At 38.4% G+C, this 22,408-nt stretch overlaps 1 protein-coding gene across 4 annotated transcripts in view; it reads right to left on the bottom strand.

The window, feature by feature from the left end:
• Window positions 1–22,408, bottom strand: part of Pcnx1 (pecanex homolog 1) — a 134,443-nt gene that overhangs the window by 26,658 nt on the left and 85,377 nt on the right. For all 4 annotated transcript variants that reach the window (XM_023703281.1, XM_023703279.1, XM_023703283.1 and 1 more), the window contains 10 exons: window positions 21,006–21,115; window positions 20,563–20,668; window positions 17,721–17,813; window positions 14,178–14,328; window positions 11,889–12,030; window positions 11,041–11,218; window positions 9,057–9,165; window positions 8,092–8,221; window positions 4,503–4,561; window positions 1,875–2,090 (listed from right to left, as the gene is read on the bottom strand). In XM_023703281.1, the coding sequence (XP_023559049.1) occupies window positions 1,875–2,090; window positions 4,503–4,561; window positions 8,092–8,221; window positions 9,057–9,165; window positions 11,041–11,218; window positions 11,889–12,030; window positions 14,178–14,328; window positions 17,721–17,813; window positions 20,563–20,668; window positions 21,006–21,115 (1,294 nt within the window). The remainder of the gene's footprint in view (window positions 1–1,874; window positions 2,091–4,502; window positions 4,562–8,091; window positions 8,222–9,056; window positions 9,166–11,040; window positions 11,219–11,888; window positions 12,031–14,177; window positions 14,329–17,720; window positions 17,814–20,562; window positions 20,669–21,005; window positions 21,116–22,408) is intronic.

Raw genomic sequence — 22,408 nt, 5'->3', positions numbered from 1 at the left:
AGTCCTTTAATTAGTCTAGTTTTTTACATACAGTCCTTTTTTTCTTTCTAATGTGGAATAAAGTGCTATTTAACTTTGTTCTTCGATAGCTAATATTTTTATGTATATGCTTTAATGATTTTTTTCTTTACAATAAGTTTTGGAAAATTTCATTTTTATGTATTTTGGTATGATTTAAATTTCTTGTGCAAAAGGTTCATTTTTCTTGGAAATACGGTATTATAAGCTGAACTAAATTCAGAAATTTTAAATCTTTAAATATTTATTGCCTACTCCTGTCTACTTTGAGAATTCTAATTTTATAATTATAAGTTTCTTGGTTTTGACAGTGAACTATTATGACTGATCTGTAAATTCTTCATTTTTATTTTGGACAATTTTTATTGTTATATTCATTTATGTTTGTAAATAATTTATCTCCAATTTTCAATCTATTAAAAAAATTAAAATAAAAAATAATTTAAAAAAAAGGTTTAGGACAATGGCATAGTATTCAGGAACCTAGCTCGGGCAACGCCTCACCTCGCAACACGTCGACACACAGAGGAGCACTGGTACACACACCTGGTCACGAGAACACGAAAGGGCTCGACAAGAGACCGAGCCCCAGGGGCCGGGAGGTAGTTCACTAGAATATGCGCTTGCCTGGCAAGCGCCAGGGCCTCCAGGCAAGTAGCTAACTGTACACCAGTGCCACTACATGCACATGCCACACCACAGTGCACAGACCATTATTCTGTGAGTATGAAATGTGAGGGGGAAAACTGTAATAATTCTTCCTTAAGAATTGTTTTTAATATGCCTAAGATGTTTGATACTTAGACAAACAGGGTAAACTGAATTGCATATATTGCAGGTTAATAATAAACTTCTCTTCTGAAGGGTTAACAACCTAAGTTAGCAGATAAAAAATAGGGGAAAAGGAAGGGCTACAAGGACAGCCAACATTTTAGCCCTAGCCTTTCAAGGTCAGTGAAGACTCAGGACACAGGAGAACCTGTACTGTAACATCATGTAACTCAGTAGTAGTGTCCCAAATTTTCTGATCAAGGAGATTATGGGGCCAAAGAGGAAAGTGATCGATGATGTAGAGTGCCTAAGGAGAGTCACATGGAGACAAAATATTCTCTCAGGCTTTCACAGAGAGCACATTGGCCAAGCAATGACCGTGACTCAGCCACTGACACTGACAAAGGTTCTACAAAGTGCGGTACAGAGCTACAGGATAAATCCTGAGGGTACTTGACTGACCTTATCAGATACAAAAGTTACATTTCTTGTTATATAGGTCTTGCTTTATCTTGGTCTTAACCATCCAGCAGAAAAGTATAAAAACGAGGTATATAAAGTAAAGCCATATTAATATGACGAGCTGTAAAAGGTTCAAGTCAGTAATTTCTGAGGATAACCCACTACTATTACAGACAGCTGGACAATGTTGGATTGTTTTGCCGAATTCAAGCACCTATAATATTTAGATGTCAATAGAATATCCACCCCTGACAGGACTAAACAAAAAAAGGGGATACAAAGGAAAGAACATTTTGTATTTGTATGTACAAAATAGTTAGGACAGATATACAGCTACTTTCACTTTATTCAACAAGAAGAAAAATGTGTATTAATAGTGTTTGGACAGGATATCCTGTCTGCTACCTATACTATGGATAACCACTAAGAAATAACAATGTACAATGTATTGATTATTGAAATTGTCCTATTAATCTACTTTGAAACTGTGTCATTCATATTTGCTTCTCAATAAAATTTTTAAAAAATCATTTTTAAATCCCATAATCTTAAAGATTCAATTTTACGACTCTTGTCTTTCACAGGAGTCCATGACTAAGACAAAAGGTGAATGAGTGTCCCACCTCTGAACTCAAGCCCCCGCAGCTGGAAAGTGGCCAGGCCATTGCCGAGCTCTATCAGGTGCACCAGAGCATTGAGGTAGTCAGAGGCAAGGATGAAACAGTCTCCCGTGCTATAGTTTCCCCATCGTCCCAGCATCAAATCTCCACACAGGCTGTGTTGTAGGGATCTGGTTAAATGTTCATAGAAGATGGAATTCAGATTGTTGTCATCTGATCCTATAAGAAGGGAACAAAAGAAAAAGAATCAGGACATTAGATTCCACCTTATACCACTCTTATAAATATGATTGTTAAAAATATTAAAACTCCCAGTCCAGGTTGTATTTATTTGACAAGAAAGATAAAATTTCTCTGTCTATCTCAGTGGTATACTGCTTGCCTAACCTTTACAAAGCACTGGGTTCAATCCCCAGCACTAAATAAAGTAAGGACAGAACAGAGGTGGAAGGAGGGGAGGGCCAGAACCAGGAAAACAGGATAATGAGTAAGATTTCAAAACTGAGTTACAAGTAACATAACCTCCCTCACGGTTCCCATGTGTATAATGTTTCTGATTAGATGCAATCTAAGGATGTTTCCACCTGTGTAACAGTCCGTAATTTATGATCCCTTGCCTATTATTATGATGTAATAGTGTGCCTTATAAGTAAAGCCATGCAAGAGAGAGGAAAAGATAAAAGACTTCAGAGAATAAAGGAAGGGGGTAAAATAATACAAGATTTGAATAAAGGAATCCAAAACAAAAGTTAATTTTAAAAAATAGGAACACTAAGATAGCTGATATTAAGCAGAAATAAACCAAGCATACAGATATAGTAATAAAGAAGTTAAAAAATTAGTTATTAGGGTTATCAAGTAAGTTCAGCATTACTGTAAGATGTGATTCAATATAGGAACAAATTTAAAAGCAATCCATCCAAAGCAATAACCTGTAAATGGAATGCTTAGGTACATACCCTAGGCATAATATTACAGAATGACAAAAGTCAAAGTTTAGCAATCACTTCAAACCTAATCTAAAGAAATATTAAAAGACTGGAAGGGAACTCTAGTTGGAATGCTACTGAAGCAACAGCATCTAATTCAGACAGGGCAGTGACTGCCATGCCGACGGCAGATAGTGCCCTGAGACTCAGCCTCTCCCAGGGTCACATGGAGCCTGCAGGGTGCCGTTCTCATGACAACAGGCACTGCACTAGCGTCACCTCCTCTCCTTACTCCAATTCTGTAATTAAGAATCAGTCTGACTCTTACAGTTTGGTTTCTAAGATGGCATTTCAAATATAAGGTTTTTTTACAAAAGGCATTTATGAGTTAAATCAATTCTAGTCATTTGTAATGTTCCTTTTTTAAAATTAATTTTGAGAAACAAACAGCAATGAGACAGTTTCAAAACAAGTTATTAGGACAGTTACAATAATTAATACATTGCATGTTGTCTTCATAGAGTTATTCATAGAACAAGATGCAGACATGGTATCTTGTGCAAACACTATTAGTACAAATCTTTTTTCTCATTGAATTAAGAGAAAGTACCTGTGTACCTATCCTATTTTGTATATACAGATATATATCTATATCTATATCTATATCTGTATCTATATCTATACATGTATCTGTAATGCTCCTGTTGGTAAATTAGTATAATAGAGTTCTGACTGATGTATCAATCATAACTCTTAGGCTTAAGGCAGTGAGATTTACTTTCTCTGTCTCAGATTACTAGTAAGCAGGCTGAGAAAATGTTTCCAAATCACAAAGCAAAAACTCAGACTTCAGATAACAGTACCACCACCAAACCGCCACCCACAGAAGCCCTGTCTTGGGTGTTTGTTTGCCCTTTCCACCCAGATGACATCTTTTCATACAAAAGACTAAACAAATACTTAAATTTAGGGTGAGGTGGAAGCAAATACATGAATAAAACATGTACTAGTTTGACTGTGTACCCTCCAACACATATCACCAGTTCTACTTGAAACGTCCTCTACTTTTTACCTTACATTAAAAAAACTTTGGATGGCATTTCTTATTTCAATAAGCATTATTAAAATATTTTATAAATGGCTATATATATTAGGACATACTCTGATTTATGTATTTTTGCTAAAACAAAATAAAGTACAGGATATAGGGGCCAGCCAGATAGCTCAGCAGACTAAAGTGCCTGCTTAGGCAGAGCGCAGCATCTAGGGTTCGGTTCCCAGCGTGCCACACTGGCCCCACCCCTTGGGCATGCTGAAACGGCGATTGAGACTGGGCATGGTGGTATGCGCCTGTAATCCCAGCGCTTGGGAAGAGGCTGAAAACAGGAGAATCACTACAAGTCCGATCTGTGTAATGAAACCCTGTAGATCCTGTACTAAATTAAAAAAAAAAAAAACAACCCACACAGGATATATAGCTTTTTGGTTTTGTTCTTGTTTTAGTACTGGGGATTAACCTCAGGACCTTGCGCTTGCCAGGCAGGCACTTCAGCTGCTGGGCTAGCTCTCTGGTTTAGATATATAGTTTTAAAAAATGATTATTTGGACCTCATAGAGGATTTCTAACTAATTAGGAGTAAAGATATATAGCATACATAGGATATATTCCTTACACTAGGCTCCTTACTCATGAATATATTACCTGGATTTCTATCAAGTTGAGAAGCCAATCTGGTATTAGAATGATCCACTCTTTTTGTGCTAAAGAAGACAAAAATAAAACATTTTTAGCAAATTGATATTTTAAAAATTTTCAATAATTAAGACTGAGTAAGAAACTAGAGTATAGTTGAAATAAATCAACCTATTTAGGGTATTCTATGATACACAATTTTAAGGATGAAGTTTTTTCATACTCTTCGCCCACCTTCACATAAACACAGCCGTTTTCTCCTTGTGTGTTGCACTGCACAGTGTGAATGAAGACACCTATGATGGCATCATAACAGAAACTGCTTAGGATGAGAAACGTGGACTTGATACGTGTGGTTCTCAGAAATTCACCGTGCATGAAACAGTCTGCAAGGGAAGGCACACCACTACAGCCCAGTGGTACTCTAGTCTTTACAAGACTGATTCTCAGAATGTGGTCCACAGAACCCAAGTGTGTCTAGGAGTACCCTGGGCTGTCGCTGGCCTCTCCTGATGGCGTCCCCCAGGTGCACTGGTAGTGTGGAAGCAAAGGTGAAGCTGGCACTTGAGGAGCATGGCCCTTTGCTGCCAGACACGCACAGGAGACAGTTCACTCACTCTAAAAGGTCCCTACCCCAAGAGCAAGTAAAATTATTTTTATTAAATTTCAATGTATAGAGGCCAGGGAGATGGCTCAGTGGAATAAGCGCTTCCCTGGCAAGTGCAAGGGCCTGAGTTCAATCCCCGGTTCCCGAAAAATAAATAAATAAATAAATAAATAAATAAATAAATAAAATTTCAATGTATTATTTCAGGGCTTTTTAATGTTCTGCTCAGCAAGGTGTGAAAGCACACAGAAAGCCCTGTTGCTGGGCCTGGCTGTGCTGGGGAGCAGAGCATGTGTGCCTGCTGACCTGAGGGAGAAGTGTCTGCATCCGCAGGAACTGCGGGATGAGCCCACGGCTCACTTTCATGAGACACCATGAGCACCTGGTGAAGAAACTGCAGAACAACTTGGATGCAGTAGGAGCAGACATTGCACAAAAACAAAAGATGCATCTACATTTCAAGGAAAACAACTGGAAGCAGCTGTGGACAGCGACAGAGTCAAGCAAAAATCAGAATCTGAGAAAGCGTACACCTACTGCTGTGAGCTTGGCAGCTTCCCAACCATTTTAAGGTTGATGGTGACACTAACAAACATTTTTTAAAACACTGCATAATGAAATGTGCCAGTATTGGGAACATGTGTTGTTCAGTAACGCAATAATTTTCAAATGAACACCAAGCAATGTAACAGAATCATGCATGAGTAAAAAAGATCTACTCAAAGTATAAACAGGTGTAGCAGTTTCAAAAGTTCACAGATACAGGTTAGATTCTACATCATGACTAACTTCTAATAAAACACTATTTGTTGAGTTTTAGGATAAGAAAATATCCCAAATTGCCTTAAAAGTCTATTAAAACGCTTCTTTTTAAACTACCCATCGTGTGAGGCCAAAGTTTCTTCATGTATTTCAAGAAAAACAACATTCTGCAACGGACTGAAGGCAGAAGCAGACGACAGAATTCATCTGTCTTTTAATAAAACAGACATTAAGAGATTTGAAAAACCAAAAGCAATACCATTCCTCTCACTAATGTTTTGGCAGGTGAACAAATAATACTTATTTTTTATTTTTAAAATGTTATTTATGCTAGAGCAACCCGTTTGGGTCCCCCTTCTGTTCCTCAGACCAGAGCTTTCTTCCCAATAAATATATACTGCTCTTAAAAATGTTACTTATGCTAATATGGAAAAGACATATTTTTTCTATTTTAAAAATAAACATTTTTAAAATCTTAGTTTTGGGCCAGCCAAATAGCTTGGCAGATTACAGCGCCTAGAAGCAGGCACAAGGGCAGGGGGGTTCGATCCCCAGGCCTGGGGCGTGCTGACACAACCATTGAGACTGTGCATGGTGGCGCACGCCTGTAATCCCAGCCCTTGGGAGGCTGTAAACAGGCGGGTCACTACGAGTCTGATCTAGTAGTCAGACCCTGAACACCCTGTAGACCCTTCCCTAAAATTAAAAAATAAATAAATAAAATCTTAGTTTTTTCTAGAATGTTTTTACTCATTGACAAATACATTTATATCTTAAAATTGGAATTTCCAATAATTTTTAGGAGTGTAAAGGGATTCTGAGACCAAAACTTTTAGGAACTACTACCACAGACCAGTACTTTGGACTACAAGTTGCTATAGAATAGGTATAAATACTGCTGAAATTCACCAAAATGGAAAACACTATGTAGTTTTAGATAAAGAAATAGAATAAAATTTTGAAACCAAACAAACTAGCTCATAATTTTCCTGAGTAAATATGCCAATGTACAAAAACACAGAGAAAAGCAGACAAAGAGAAGGCCAGTAAAATTGTAAACTACTATAAGCTCTTTCCAAATCAATCTGTTAATGCATATTTAAAATGCTGATGTTCTATAACTCAGTAATTCCCCGTTATGAATACAGAATATGAAATCTGGAAAGACTACCAATAAGGATGGCTGACCAAAATCAAACTAAACAGCCTGAAGAGCCTAAGTGAAAACCGAGAAAACAGTATGCACGAAGATGGTCACTACAACTTTTCTTTATGAAAGAGAGATAACAAAGTTTAGCTCTAGAAGTAGCCACCTGCATTAAGAAAAATACTTAATTTAAGAGGAGATAATGATATAACATGGCACAGCACAAATGCTCAGGGTATTATAATGTGGAATAATTTTATTTTTTTAATTTTTTACATAATTTTATTGAGAAACAAACAGCAATGAGACAGTTTCAAAACTGATTAGTAGGAAAATTTCAATAATTAATACATTACACATTGTCGTCTTCTTAGTGGTTTCATAGTATAAGACGCAGGCATGATATCCTGTCCACAAACACTATTGGGATGCTTTCTATTCATTGAATTAAGAGAAAATAGCTGTATATCTATCCTATTTTGAATATGCAGATACAAAATGGTCCTTCATTTGTATCCTCTTTTTTGTTTAGTTTTGTCAGAGAAGGGTTCCACTGTCATTTAAATATTGTAGGTGCGTGAATTCAGTAAAATAATCCAATATAGTCCAGTAGTCCATAATAGTAGTAGGTTATCTGTACGACTGGCAATGTCAGAAGTTGTTGACTTGAGCCTTCTGCAGCTCAGCATATTAATATGGAAAAGCAAGTATATTTAATTAGAATTGTTTTTAAAATCTTTTAAGTAGAAGAGGTAAGAAATTAAAGAGTAATTTCCGCCCAACTTTCCTACCTTATATAACTTTCGAACATTAAAAATATTTATAAATTTCTGCCAGGTATGGTGGTGCATGCCTAAAATCCCAGCACTTGGGAGGCTGAGGCAAGCGGACTGCCATGAGTTCAAGGTTAGCCTGAACTACTTAGCAAGGCCCTGTGTCTCCAAAGAAAGGCCCTGTCTCAAAAAAAAAAAAGAAAATTTATAGATTTCTTAGTACATATATTTGATTATATCAAATTATGAACCATGAATCACTTGTTGTAATGATGCTATAAACAGTTTTCAAGTGTGTACTTTACTCACTTATAATCCCTCTCCCAGAACTTCACGGGTCGAACATACGAGGTGATGAATATCGCACTTCCCAGGAAGGGGTTCAGTGGGGTAGAGAACAATGCCGACACAGCAGCCTGAATGAACAGCATGGCTGAATCTGGGGGAAAACTGGGTAAGGAGCTCAACACTGATCAGAACACACACATTAGAAAAAACATGAAGAAAAATCTCACAAAACATGCACATTTCAGCAATCAGAGCAGTGAGGACAACCTGCCGAGGCACACATTCTGCCACACGTTTGCCACCCCAAATTAGGGAACACAGATGAGGATGTCGCCGGCCAGCCAAGGGCATCCCAACAGAAAGACGCACAGAGAAAGGACAAACTGGTATGATGCTTTTGAAGGGAGCATACTTGTTAATATGTACTTTGTAATCTAGGAAGAGATGAATGGGTTTAATTTTCCCAGAGGACAAAACTACACTGTGTAGATACTAAAAGTCTATTCCAACATCACTGCTGTCACTAACCCTTAGTTAGTGTTATTTAGAACATATTTTAAAGAGTGGGTACAAGCTGGGCACGTGGCACTTAACTAATCCCAGAGCTTGGGAGGCTGATGCAGGAGGATCACAAATTCAAGGCCAACTTAGAATTTAACAAGAGCTTGGTTCAAAATTAAAAATAAAGGACTGGAGATGTAGCACAGTATAAAGATCATGGGTTCAATCCCCAGGCCCACAAACCTAATAAAATCATAAATTAGTAGTACTTATTACAAAACCTTAATTCCCTCATTCAGATGATCTTTGGGGACCAGATGTTAACAAGTTATGCAATTTAAATCAGAATAACTACAGACTCAAAAGACTACATATTTTAATATGTTTTACAATAACACATTTTAGGCCTATGAAAGGGCACATCTGTACACCAACCTTTCATCAAGGACACAACTATCCACTCTCACAAAACAGCGGAAGGATACGAGGCACTGCAAAGGGCTGAGCAAACGCATGGAAAGCAGAGCCCCACGTGATCTGCCACGGAGCGATGTAGGTATACACAAACTGCAGCTTAGAAAGGAGTTCCCAAAGCTGCAGGGAGAAAGGAAAAACCATCAGCAAAAATTATCAGATACTTGAATAAGAAAATAAAAGATCTATCAAGTATATTTTTTTTCCTAGTGAGACAGCATAAAAATAAAGTGCCATTTGTGTAATAGGAAAAGTTTTATGAATTGTCAACATAATGAACTTATTTAGTTAAAAAGACACTATGGTAGCTTAACAAGTGAGCTACCATTAAGCATTAAATTAAGCATCTAAATTTTTATGTGTCGTGCCAGCCTAGCCCCCGCAGTGCGCTGAGACAGCAACCGAGCCTGGGTGTGGTGGCGCGCCCCTGTAATCCCAGCACTCGGGAGGCTGTAAGCAGGAGAATCACTACGAGTCTGATCTAGTAGTGAGACCTTGAACACCGTGTAGACCCTTCCCTAGAATACAGGGTAAAGAGTTTTATGCCCTCTAGTAGCCGGCCACATTACTACTACTACAAGCAAAACAAAGATGTCTACAAAGCTTAACCAAGACATACATTTACTCTATTCTAAGAAACATCTGCCTCAAGTTTTAGTGGGGCACAAACAAAGTACATCTCAAATGCACTGTCCAAGGAATGTGAACACAGCAGTCACAGCCAAGCTGCTGCTGCCTGCCAGCAAGGGCACCTAGCCGTGTGCGCTTCCAGTAGGCATCTGGGCGTAACCCCAACTTGTCAATGGAAGCACAATACACATTTTAATCTCAATTAATGTTGGATTTACTACGGCTGATGAACTTCTCTTGCACACTAAAACGGAGATGCTGTGGTTGTCTAAGATTACCCCTGCACATTAGGAAATAAAATTTTAAATCTAAGCATTTAAGTTTATGAGAAACTACATGCCTCTTAAACACACAAAAACTCCCAGATTAACATTCAGGCTTCCTGTGGTTAATAACCACGTTCACAAAAAAAAAAAAAAAAAAAAAAAAAAAAAAAAAAACCATTTAATTTAGTTGTTGAATAAATGTAATATTGAAATGTTTTAGATAGTTTTTGGCAGAATATTGGAACTGTCACTAAAAGCTCGTTGAGATGAATGGCTTTCTACTTTTATTGTTCCTGTCCTGTGACAGACAGATATTCACCATATCAGTATCACTGTCATAGTCTCAAACTTCAGGTTCTCGCTTCCCCAGTTCGTCCCCAAAGTGGTTGATCAGCCTAACTTGCCTAAATTGGCCTTTCATTGCATGTTGCAGCTGTTACCTATCAAATGGGATAATATATGTCAAAATGCTGTGTACATGCTCAGTGTTGACACGAAATCTATTTAGTATTTAATTTACAATCTGGCTGTACCTTCATTTGGAAAGGTAATATGGTTCAGCCAAATGATCTTTGCATGGAAAGGCACAAGACCCAAATCTGACCATCTCGTTTTTAAAGGGAATAAGAACACTTAGAAGCATTCTATAAACTTCAGAATGTTCTGTCCTGCTCATTTCTGGTTGCTCTTGCATGGCTTTACTGTCTTCACGTAGCTAATTAGGTGCATGTCCACTAGAATTTGTTTCCTCCATTTATCTCTCAGCCCAGAGCCCAATTCCACTATTACAACTTCTATTTTTAAATTTTTTCAAAGCCACACTGCCTTTCGGAGATTTTATTATATACTTAAGAACATACTTTCCTAGTTTTCCTATACAGTGTGCTTTTATGTTCTTAGCTCTCACAAAGAATATAGTTTATCTTTTATGAAATTATGGCATTAAGGATTCTAATATGCTTGAAAATAACTGGTTGGTTGAAAAGGCAGGCTACGGAAACAATAGCACATCAAATGAAGTATAAGCATACTTGCTACTCAGCAGCGTGTGGGGAGAGAGCGGCTCTGCAGACAGACCTTATTTGCAGTGATACATCACCTTGCTGAACAGTATGGACATGAAAAAGAGGTCCAACAGCATCGTCTCCGAGAAGGCCTGGTAGTCAAACGTGAAAAAGAGCACAGTGAAGATGACGGTGACGTACTGGTATGTTGGGCTGCTGAAAGAGGACCGCAGCAGCTTCAAGCCAGCGATGGTGATCATTAAAGCACCTAATCTGTAACAGACAGGAAGCGCAGCTCATCAGCTCCTGGCGGGGAACAGTGGAATCTGCTGACTAGAAAACTCACTTCACTTACTACGTCACAACACAGAGGTAAAATGTAAGCTTCTAAAATATTTATAGTTAAGCAAACCACATCCAGACTGGATTTGATGAGTACAAGTCTCTTATAACAGCATGTATTATAATTTTTTATATTCTATGCAAATAAACATGTTTTAGAAATAAACAGCATTATAATGGTGACATTTGGCTCTCTATTCTCTCAACATTTCTATCACTTTCATACTAACTGCTCTTTATATGTGACAAACATTTATTCCACAACACGCACCTATTAGTAGGTAGGTCTATAGGATAATAATATAGGCAACTAACCACCCATATGGCATGACCTACAGGATACACAAGCAAAAATAGCCATCTCCCACACCTGCTATCTAACATTAAAGTTAACCTTTCATAATAATTTTAGTCTTCTCATAGTATTAGTAGTGATTTGAAAAGCCAAATGGGTGTTCAAAAGAGGAAGTCAAAAATAATATTTTGCTTGAAAATTTTAAATTTCTTGGTATGCCTTATAGCATAGAGACCCTCAATGATTGATCATATGGAACTTGATCAATGACTATAGAATAATAACCCCAGTGACTGTTGCACTCACTCTGTGTCCAGCTTCTTTGGACTGGCAATTGTCTCTGCACTGCTACTGAGTTCATTGAGAACGACCAGTGGGTAGATGACATTCTTCTCCACAAAAAGCAGCCACACGTGGAGCTTTTCAAACCACATCATAGTGGCTGCATCTAAGAAGGCAACATGAGGCAAGAAGACCACATATAACAACATAGTCTTACAACATGACATGGAAAGAGAGCCTTATAGATCAAATTTTATAATGTACTATAAAAAAAGTGTGAAATCTAGTACTGTAACTAATTATCAACTTCTATGAATTCTGAAACAAATTTCCATCATGGTTTGTAACTTACACTTAGTTCACTGAAAACTTTAAATGCTGAACCTTCAGTTTTAAAGCTATAACTGTTTTTTTCACTTCTACCAGCATCTCATGGAATAAAGGTCCCTGCAGACTATTAGGATACACCATATCCCAAAATAGATGACCTATTAAATTATCTATTTTGGAGCACATATATGACATAGCATCTCAGGAAAGATATGAAAATGTACTTGATTTCACATACTCCATAAAAAATTTCACTGTTAAAGAAGTATCTTAGACAACCCTAAGGATTTAATGTATAGCTCTCTGGCAACATGAAGGCTACAGCACCAGGCCTTTAACAAGCTCTGCAAAGAGTAATATGCTTCTCCTTCAATTGCCAAAATCAGTACAAAAAAATTACCTTTCCTATCACTGTATACTCAATTAGTTAAAAATACTAAGGTGGTTCAAAAATCTGTAAAAATTTAAGAGTCATTTTAAGCTCTAAAGTAAACAATATGATCCATTATTTATTTAATAACTATTACCTTTAAGGTACATTAGATGTATTATCATTTATGAATAGAAGTGATGCTAACAGCCCACTATTAAAAAAAAAAAAAAAAACTCACTCTCTTTTCATGGAGCAGAGAACGGGCTCGTACTGGTTCCCACAGTTTCATGACATTGTCTTTATTAAAAGAGCACATATTCTGACAAGGTCCACATAGTGCTACTGACGCAAGAGACACGCTAATGTCTGATTACCTCCCTAGGGTCCAATGGGCAATCAAGACCAAAGTGGCATGATGCTCCAGTCAACTGTGCTAAAAGGTCTAGGAAATGTGCTCTGAGAATGTGAAGACAAGTTTGCAACAGAAAGCTTTCAAAGGCTTCAGAGTTCTCTAAAAATGTTACTTCATTTTCAAATGACTGAGAAATTTATTCTCTTTATAGAAACTGAAAGAAAAGTGTGAGAAGAAAAAGTGAGTTTATTTAACTATTGGTAGATAATAAATGACACAGGTATGAACTTTTGCCATTTCTCTACAATGAGGAAGTAAGTGTACGACTCACAGAGCCAATCAACAGGAAAGAAAAGTCAGTGTGCCCCAGGGCGGACAAACCTCCCAAATGGACCGGCCTACCTCTTCTTCAATCAATTTATAGTTTTTCCTAAACCTGAACTAGTAACAGCACCTACAAAGTGCTTTCTAACTTCTTTCCACTTCGTGTACAGTTCAGATCTAGAATATCCCCTGAACGGCCCTTGTGCCCAGAGCTGAGACCCTGGAAGGTGGCTGGACAAGTCATGGGGCGCTGCACTCATCAGGGGACTAATCTACTGAGGAACTCAAGAGCTAAAACCCTATCACAAGGTGGGGTCTGGTCAGAAGTGGTGGGTCCCAAAGGTGAGGCCTCAAAGGCTATGCAGTGTCTCCTTTCCCGCCTCTTGCTTCCCTCTCTGCTCCCCGATGTCTTGGGAGGACCGGACGCCCTCCACCCAGGCCCTTCCACCATGCTGCTTCCTTGGGCCTGCTGACAGGGGCTAAAACTTCTGGAACTGAGTCAGAGAGACCTCTCCATTGCACACAGTGCCTTTGGCAGAAATAAAAACAAAGGCCTTTCTTATCTCTCTCTGTTTCAGCTAACAGTATGCATACAGAAGACATCAACCATCTTGGGCTCCTCTATATGGAAAGAGATAGGGCAACAGGCATGGTCTAGGAAGACAAGCCACGCACAGCAGGACTCCACAGTGACCGGTCTGTCAGAAACGACCCAGGAAAGGAAGGAGTAAGTCTCTTCTGTGGAAAGCTGGCCTTGCAACACTGACAAAGCTTCTACCTCAGCCAAAATTAAAGCATCTTGCAACAGATTTAATTTACTAACAGCTTTAACCCTAAGGTCACCTTCTGATGATGCTTATTTAACTGTCAGCTCAGCACAATGAAGAGAAAAAACCCGCAATGAAGACCACAGTATTAAACAGACAGTACTCACTCCGAACTTCATACTGATTGTACTCCGCTGTCTTCAGCAAAGGATGAGAGAAGCAGTGCCAGGGCAGCTGTTTCCTCACTTGAGGCAGCACATAGTGGGTCACGAACCCCACAAAGCCAACTAATGCATAGAGCACATACTTGAGGGCAGGCTGGAAGGAAAATAAAGCTGAGAAAATTAGCAAGACTCACTGTGGAACTTCTGATTTCCATGTGATGATGGACAATACCCAGATCAATTGCAGAGCCTAAGAAGAGCTGGGCGAGGTGGTGCATACCTGTAATCCCAGCACTTGGGAGGCAGAAGCAGGAGGATCATGGGAGTGTGAGGCCAGCAGGGGTTACATAGCAAGACCCTGTCTTTAAACACAAGACAGAACAGTTTCAGATCTTTTTTTTTTTTTGAAGTAGGGTCTTGCTGTGTAGTTCAGGCTGGCCTCGAACTCTAGGTCCTCCTGCGTCAGCTTCTCCAGGGCTGGGATTACAGGCATGTACCACCATAGCCAGTTAAAGAACTAAACATTTGTTTGAAGCTAATGTTTCTAAGTTATATAGTTTTTTCTAATTAAATCAGCCACAAAAGGCAGGGACTACTTTTATACTACTGATGCTTAATATATGCCAAATACTTGCTTTCTGGTGTTTCACACCATTGTACAGTGAGTGACCAGAGCTGTACTGCTGCCTACTCCACAAATGTTCTATGTGCCTTTCAGAGTGCTGTATTAAATTGTTCTAGTGAGTGGCGATAAAGGACGTAAGCTAAGTAGAACTTTACGGTCACAGAAGAGTTAAAGCAGCATAAGGATAAATGTATTTCACTGTATTTGTACTGTAAGGGAGCCTGATGTTGCAAGTGCCATCTCTTCAAAAATTCAAATTTAGGGATCGTAAGTTTAGAAGCTCTGGAACTTCTCATACCCACCGTAACCTCCAGTCATCTGCACCCAGTGACCCACTGGACATTATTTCTATAAGTGGCCAGGAACTGATAGCTCAATACTGCTTCAAATATTATATAAAATGAAATATTTAGGCCTTTGTTTCTGGTCAAATGGAGGAATGGGAATTAAGGATTTACCCTTCCAAATGAAACAATCAAACTAAAACAAAATCTAAGACTCAGTGACTTGTGACCAACAAGGTATTTGCAAAGAACCCTGAGCCCTAAGGACCACACAGGTCAGCGACCTGCCTCCCCGATGCACTGCCCTGGGCTTCCAGGCTGGGGCACACACAGGCTGGGCTCTGAGCTATGGGATGGAGGTGAACGTCTAGAGACTGGGAGGCTGCTCCTCACCAGAGGTGAATGTGCACCAAAAAGGAAGCTGCGCAGGAGAGCCTTGATGACAGCACACCCCCCCAAGTGTTCAGGGAGCTCTGCCAGCTCAGGCGTGTGAGGAACCCACGTGAGGCCAGCAAGGAAGCCCACAAGCAAGAGAGGGGCATGTCAGCACGAGCCTACTCTGCAAGCCCACTCGAGAAGCCGGGACTCAGAGCACTGGGCAGAGGCCCTGAAGGGGCGCTGCTCTCTACAGCAGGCAGCATCAGGTCTCCATTCAATGTGGCTTTCGTCCCACCTCGAAACTCTTAAAAGTAAGGCTTGAAAGGATCAAGCCGTTAATAAGTACTTAAGACAATACTGCAATGGAGTTGAAGAGTATTTCTAAAAATAAAAAATTATCCAAAACTTAATGGAGTAAAATTTATACTGTTTAGCATCCAATCAAAAATCAGCACATGTACAAAGAATTAGAATGTAAAAACCATAGAGAGGGGGGGGAAGTCAACCCATAAACAATACAGATATTAAAAGTAATAGACAAACTGAGGAATGAATAAAGAAGACGTGGTATTTTTATACAATAGTGTATCGTTCAGCTAAAAAAAAAAGATAAATTTAAGTCTTTTATTGGCAAATGGATGCAACCAGAGACCACTGTCAAGTGAAATACATCAGACCCGCATGTGCAAACACTGTATTATCTCATTAAAGCAAGAACCTGAAAGAGTAAATAAAATCTGAAATGTACAATTAAAAAAAAAAATAGTAAACAAGGACATTAAGAAAGCTAGAACTGATATCTTTTTCTTTTTCTTTTTTTTTTTTTGCAGTACTAGGTAAAAGACCTAAATTTCTGAAGATAAAAATTATAAATTCTGAAAATAAAAACACACTGGGTGGGATTAATAACAGGTTATAATCACAGAAGATTAGTGAATTTAAACACCAATAGACACTATTTAAAATTAAGCACATAGGGAAACAAGAATTAAATTTACATCAGCTAACTACGGAATAGCTTCCAAGAGCCAGAGTACCATGGCACTGAAGGATCTGAGGCGGTGGGTTAGATGCAGCGAGTCGGGGAAGGGGCAAGATGGAGGGGTAGGGGACAGGGGACAGATGAAGTAACAACCCAAGCCTTTCCTAATTTAATGAAAATTATGAGTCATAGACTTGCTGAACCTCAAACACAGACCAAGAAAACCACATGAAGGTACATCACAAGCAAATTACTTAAGAGCAGTTATGAGAACAGAACTCTACCAGTAGGAGAGAAAAAATTACAATATCCGTGGAAGAATAAAGGTAATAGCACAAATTTCACATCAGAAGCAATGGAAGATGAAAGCAGTAGAACAAGATCTTTAAATACTAGATGTTCCCAGAAACTTCTCATCCTAGAATCTTGCAGGTATAGAAGTATTTTTCAAAACCCAGGGTGAAATAAGGTTTCTCAGAAATACAAAAGAGAAGCTAGATTCACACTATAAGAAATGTTTCACACATTTCTAGGCAATCTTTCAGGTAGAAGGACCACAGTACCATATAGAAATATAGATCTCACAAAAGAATGAGGGTTCTAAACATAGCAAGCACACAGTCCACAGCTGGAAGGACCTCCTTGAAGAGGCTCACCCATATTTGAACCTGATGTAAATGATAAGGTTCTAGGTGTCCACTGTATGGAAACAAGACTTTAGGAGGGAATAAGTGTATCTTACAAATGGGAGGGATATGAGCGACTGAGGCCAAGCAGACTGTGGCAATCAACCCTCGAAGTGTCCCACAGACCTCGCACTTAACCCCATGTATGTTCCCTTTCAGGTGTCCAGGGCTAGCCTAGGTGGTCAACAGAACCTGGCAGAAGTGGGAACATGTCATTTCCAGTATTAGGTTATGAAAGAGTGAAGGGTAGCTTGTGTTGGGCTTTGAGGTTCGCTTGCTCTGGGAATACCAACTGGCATTTCCTGAGGAAACGCAAGCAAGCCTACTGGATCACACAGAGAACTGAGGTCACCAGCCAATGGTCATTTAGTAACTACGGCTGGCAAATGATGACCTTTACAGGACTGCAGCAAGAGGGTAGAATCCTCTATGCTACAGCCAGATTCATGACTCAGAGACGCTGTAAAGTAGATGTTCAGCGGTAACACAAGTAAGAGGTCATATAACTTAGTGCTACAAACACTACAATCAAATCAGAAATGAGTTCCAAGTGACTTTCCCTTAATTGAAAGAATAAAAATGGCTGCTTACCTGCAATACTGTGAACACTGTGCTTACATGAATTGCAAAATACAGCACGCCAATGACAATGCAGACTACTAGGTCAGACTGCAAACGCTCACTCTGGAACAAAAAAGAGAACAAAACAAAAAGAATTATTGAACAAGCACATTAATTCTTTAATAACCTCTTTTTATTCTCAAAAGTAAGAACTTTCACTCCTACTCCTCAAAGCTTTTAGTACTTCTTGCATATAATAATTAAAAACAATAAATCTTATTCTCTTTATCAACTTCCTCATATTTTCAGTTTGACAATATAAAGACAAGGAAATCAAACAAATCTGGTGTTGCATGCTATAAACATTGTCTTTTTGCATTTTGTTTTTGAGACAGGATTTCAATATGCAGTTCAGGCTGACCTTGAACTCACTCTGTAGCCTAGGCTGGCCTTCAACTCACAGCGATCCTCCTGCCTCAGCTTTCCGAGTGCTGGGACTGCAGGCATGCATCACCATACCTGGCTAACATATTATAATATATTTTTTAAGATGAAGATTTTCCCCACCATTGGTCTATGCATTTTACTTGTACATTGAGGGAAAGAATTTAAGTTTCTTAAGTTACGAAATCACTTATAGTGTGTATCTCTTTGGGCAAGTTAATTTTCATTACTCTTTTAAAACATTAAAACTGCATGCACTTATCCTGTTGTACTTAGCACGTGCTGGTTCTTTCAGTGATCACACAAGCTGCGTATCTCTCCTGAAATGCCTACAGCCAGAAGTAGCTCAGATTTCAGCTCTTTGGACAATGGAATATACTTGTACACACTTTAATAGTTCAGAACCCCTAAAGGGAAAATCTGAAACCCTAAACATTCCAAATTAAAAATGTCAATTTTGGGGCATTTTAGATTTGGAATTTTCAGACTACGAATGCTTAATCTGTAGTTAAAGCCAGCAATCTCTTCATGGTCTTTGCCATCACTGAACAATTAGACTTATAAATATATTAATAGGTTACATTCAAAACATTCTTCTATGTTTAACAAGAAAAAGCCTTGCTAACATGAAAACTAGTCAGAAAAAAATGTTGCGCTTCAATTTTATCTCAAAACATTTTTGCATCTTTCAAGTTTTCCAAAGAATGTATGAATAGTTCATCTCCACTGAAACTAAATGCTGGGCTGGTGAGATGGCTCAGTGGTCTAAAGCACCTACTTAGAACAAGCTTAGCAAAGCACAGGGACCGCGGTTCAATCCCCCAGCACCTCATGCCAGCCAGCCCACCCCCTGGTGGGCTGAGCAGGCCGCGCACACAAAAATAAATATTAAAAAAAAAAAGAAGTAAATGCTAGGTGAAACTCAGAAAGCCTTTATAAATAATTTAAAATAAAACAAAAATGTTTTGATCCATAAATATGGATCTACAGTTCATTTTTCAAATAAATATTAAAAGAATGCAAAAACAAATAATATAAGAATTTATCATTAATTAAATTAGAAATTTAAAAGAATTACTGCATTATTTAAGTGCATTATATTAGTTTTGGTTATTGCTGTCTCCAAATTAGAAAAGTTTTCAGATTATCAGTGAGAAGTGAAATACTGGGACATGACTTACAAGTACATTATCTTTTTAAAATCAACAACAATAACAGAACAAATCTAGTTATGTTGATATAGCAGTCCCCTGCTATCCAGAGGTGGCACGGTCCAAGACCACCGACAGCTCCTGGAACTGCAGACAGCTCCCAGCCCTAGCACTTAGTCCCTACTGCAGAGTACCTAGCCCCAGCCCCTAGTACCTGGTGCAGTGACCACTGAGTGACTGAGAGGAGCACAGTATACACAGCTTTAGATGATTGTGAACTTGAGTGGGATGGTATAAGATGTCATCTTGCCTGCTACTGAGAATGGTGTGCTAGTTGAATTTATGAATTGTTCATTACTGAAAATTTTTATTTAGTGTTTCAGACTGATTGACTGTGGGTAACTACAACTAAAACTGAGGATACTGAAATGGACGATGAACTAGTATATTCATCTTTAAGAACCTAGTCTAACCTGAACAGGACAAAAACATTCTATGACCAATGAAATTACTTCATTTCAACTGAGCTAAAATAGTCTGATGCACTATTCTCCAGAGACCAAGTCTGAGGAACAATTAAGTATCCCTTATCTCACATGCTTAGTACCAAGAATGTTTTGGTTTTTTTTCAAATTTTGGAATAGCTGTATATGCATAATAAAACAACTTGGGAATAGGACCCAAGCCTGAAAACAAAATTTATTTGTGCTTCATATATACCTACAGACACAGCTAAAAGGTAATTTTACACACTATTCCTAGTTTACTCTAGGCTATGACTATCAACACATAAGATCAGGAGAATTTTCCACTGTGGTATCATGTTGATCCCAAAAAATGTTCTGGATCTTACAGCACTCTAGATAATTTGGTTTAAGGATGCTAACCCTTTATGATGACTATCTGTAACTTTACACTGCTCCCAATTACTAAAACCTCTCCATTATGTAACTTGATCAACCATCTAAAACTGAAATCATGGGGTCAGCCGGATAGCTCAGTAGAATAAAGCGCCTGCTTAGGCAGAACGCAGTGACTCGGGTTCAATCCCCTGCGTGCAGTGCTGGCCCCGCCCCCGGGGCACACTGAGGCTGCCACTGAGACCTAGCATGTTGGCGCACACCTATAATCCCAGCACTTGGGAGGCTGAACTCAGGCGGATCACTACAAGTCCGATCTATGTAGTGAGACCCTGTAGAACCTGTCCTAAATACAGAAATAAAACAGAATAAAATAAAACTGAAATCTTGGAGGTGGATGTAAAAGGTAACACTTACAACAGAGTTTCTAAGTTTTTCAGGCAGTGGGTCTTTTACTTCAGATAGAGGATCTTCTGGATTTTTCTCTTCTGCTTTTGGAAAAATCTTGGATTGCACCAAAGAACTTTTATATTTAAAAAAATTAAGAGAAAATAATTAATAAAAAAGCATATGTAAACTGAAAACCAGTAATTCAAATGGCAAAGTTCATGATAGACAACAAATGGAATTAAGTACATTTAATCATTAGGAGATAACAAATTTTAAAAAGTTAAAGGTAACAAATGTACAGTAAAAATATTTTTTATTAAAATATGCTTTTAAATGACAGAAAAAACTCTCAGCCATCTTGAGTAGAATGACTCAAAGAAAAAGGGTCTTGGAAACTATGTGAAAGAAATGCCAACTTACTAACTTATTCTGAATTTACTGTATTTCCCTAATAACAACCGCTCACTTACAAAAGTACAGACGGATCACTGCTTTGTCGGCTGAGATGATAGGATGCTGCCACCAGCAAGCCACAAAAAACAGAGAAGAGTACTGGAATGTGCTGGCCATCCCATGAATCCTGTCGGAAAAAAATTTTTATTTAATTTAATAGAAAATGCCTCTAATTTATAATCTACCATATCATCCTTTTATGTATTTTGGAATCGATGAATTTATATTTTAAAAAATGTTTAGCTATATTATTAACTGCATTTTATTCCACATAAACTTAATTTATTGCTATGCAGTGAGCTAGAATAAAGCTGCCAGCTTTTTTTCAGTATAAATGTTCAGATTTCTTTTTTGTTAAGTGTTCATTTACTGGGAATAATTGCTCCTTTCTATGCATCTAGCAACACTTCCATGTATTAAGCAGTATTACAGTAAACTACACATTCTTTTTCAAGAATGAAATAAACTTAATAGAGTAGAATGATACATAACAGAGCAGGAGGAGGACAATAATGACAGGATACATTAGATAAAAGGAAATCTGGACGGTTGGTCTGCTTCTCCTCACAGCTTTGTGTAATGCACCATTGCATCTTCCAGAGCACTTAGCTGGTGTGCAGCAACTACTGCCTAAAACAATGAACTGGAGATAAACTGAACTTAAGACATTTCAAAGTACTAATGAAGTACAGTTCTGAGAATGAGATTAATGCCCGACAGCGATGCAGAAGGCCAGATGCAGAAAGAGCATCCGCATGGCACTAATAAGGGAAACATTTCAGGCCTAGGAAGGAGACAAGAGAGGCTGCGCTTGTGGAGGAGGTTTGGGGCAGAACTGAAGAAAGCTGACGCCTTCCACGAAGGGAGGTCCACAAATGATGTCCAGAATATAAAGAAGTACAAGACGTACTAATAAAAGTTAACGCCTAGAGGTAAATACCAAGAGTCACTCCAAGGGACGAGATTCTAAAGGAACAGGAGATTGTTGTTCTTCTAAGTTCTTTTAGAACTATTACTCTAAAACAGAAGCACCATAACTTTAATAAAAACTGAAATTAAAAGAACAGATGTCCAGTATATAACCACTTTGGAAAACTAGAGCGAAAAAAAAGCATTCCTATAAAACACAAAACAAAACAACCTGCATGAGAATATTTACAGCAGTCTTACTTGTAATACCCTGAATCTAAAAACGTCCCAAATGTCCATCTCTAGATGGGCTGTAAATGTATTTATACAATAGAGGTAACAGAGATTTAAAGTTAAATGAATACTTTTCTGCAGTAAAAAAATGATCAATTCACTAATACAAAGTAAATGAATCCTAGAAACATTATACTGAACAAAGACACAAAAGAATATATAGGCCCAGGTCCGGTGAGTGTGTGGAGAGCTTCCTGCTACCCTGCGCCGGCGGGAC

Source organism: Octodon degus, unplaced genomic scaffold (assembly GCF_000260255.1).
Source record: "Octodon degus isolate 3935 unplaced genomic scaffold, OctDeg1.0 scaffold00007, whole genome shotgun sequence".
In the NCBI taxonomy this organism is placed as follows: Eukaryota; Metazoa; Chordata; class Mammalia; order Rodentia; family Octodontidae; genus Octodon; species Octodon degus.
The sequence above is the reverse complement of the archived record's forward strand: the minus strand, read 5'-3'. Positions and strand labels throughout refer to the sequence as shown.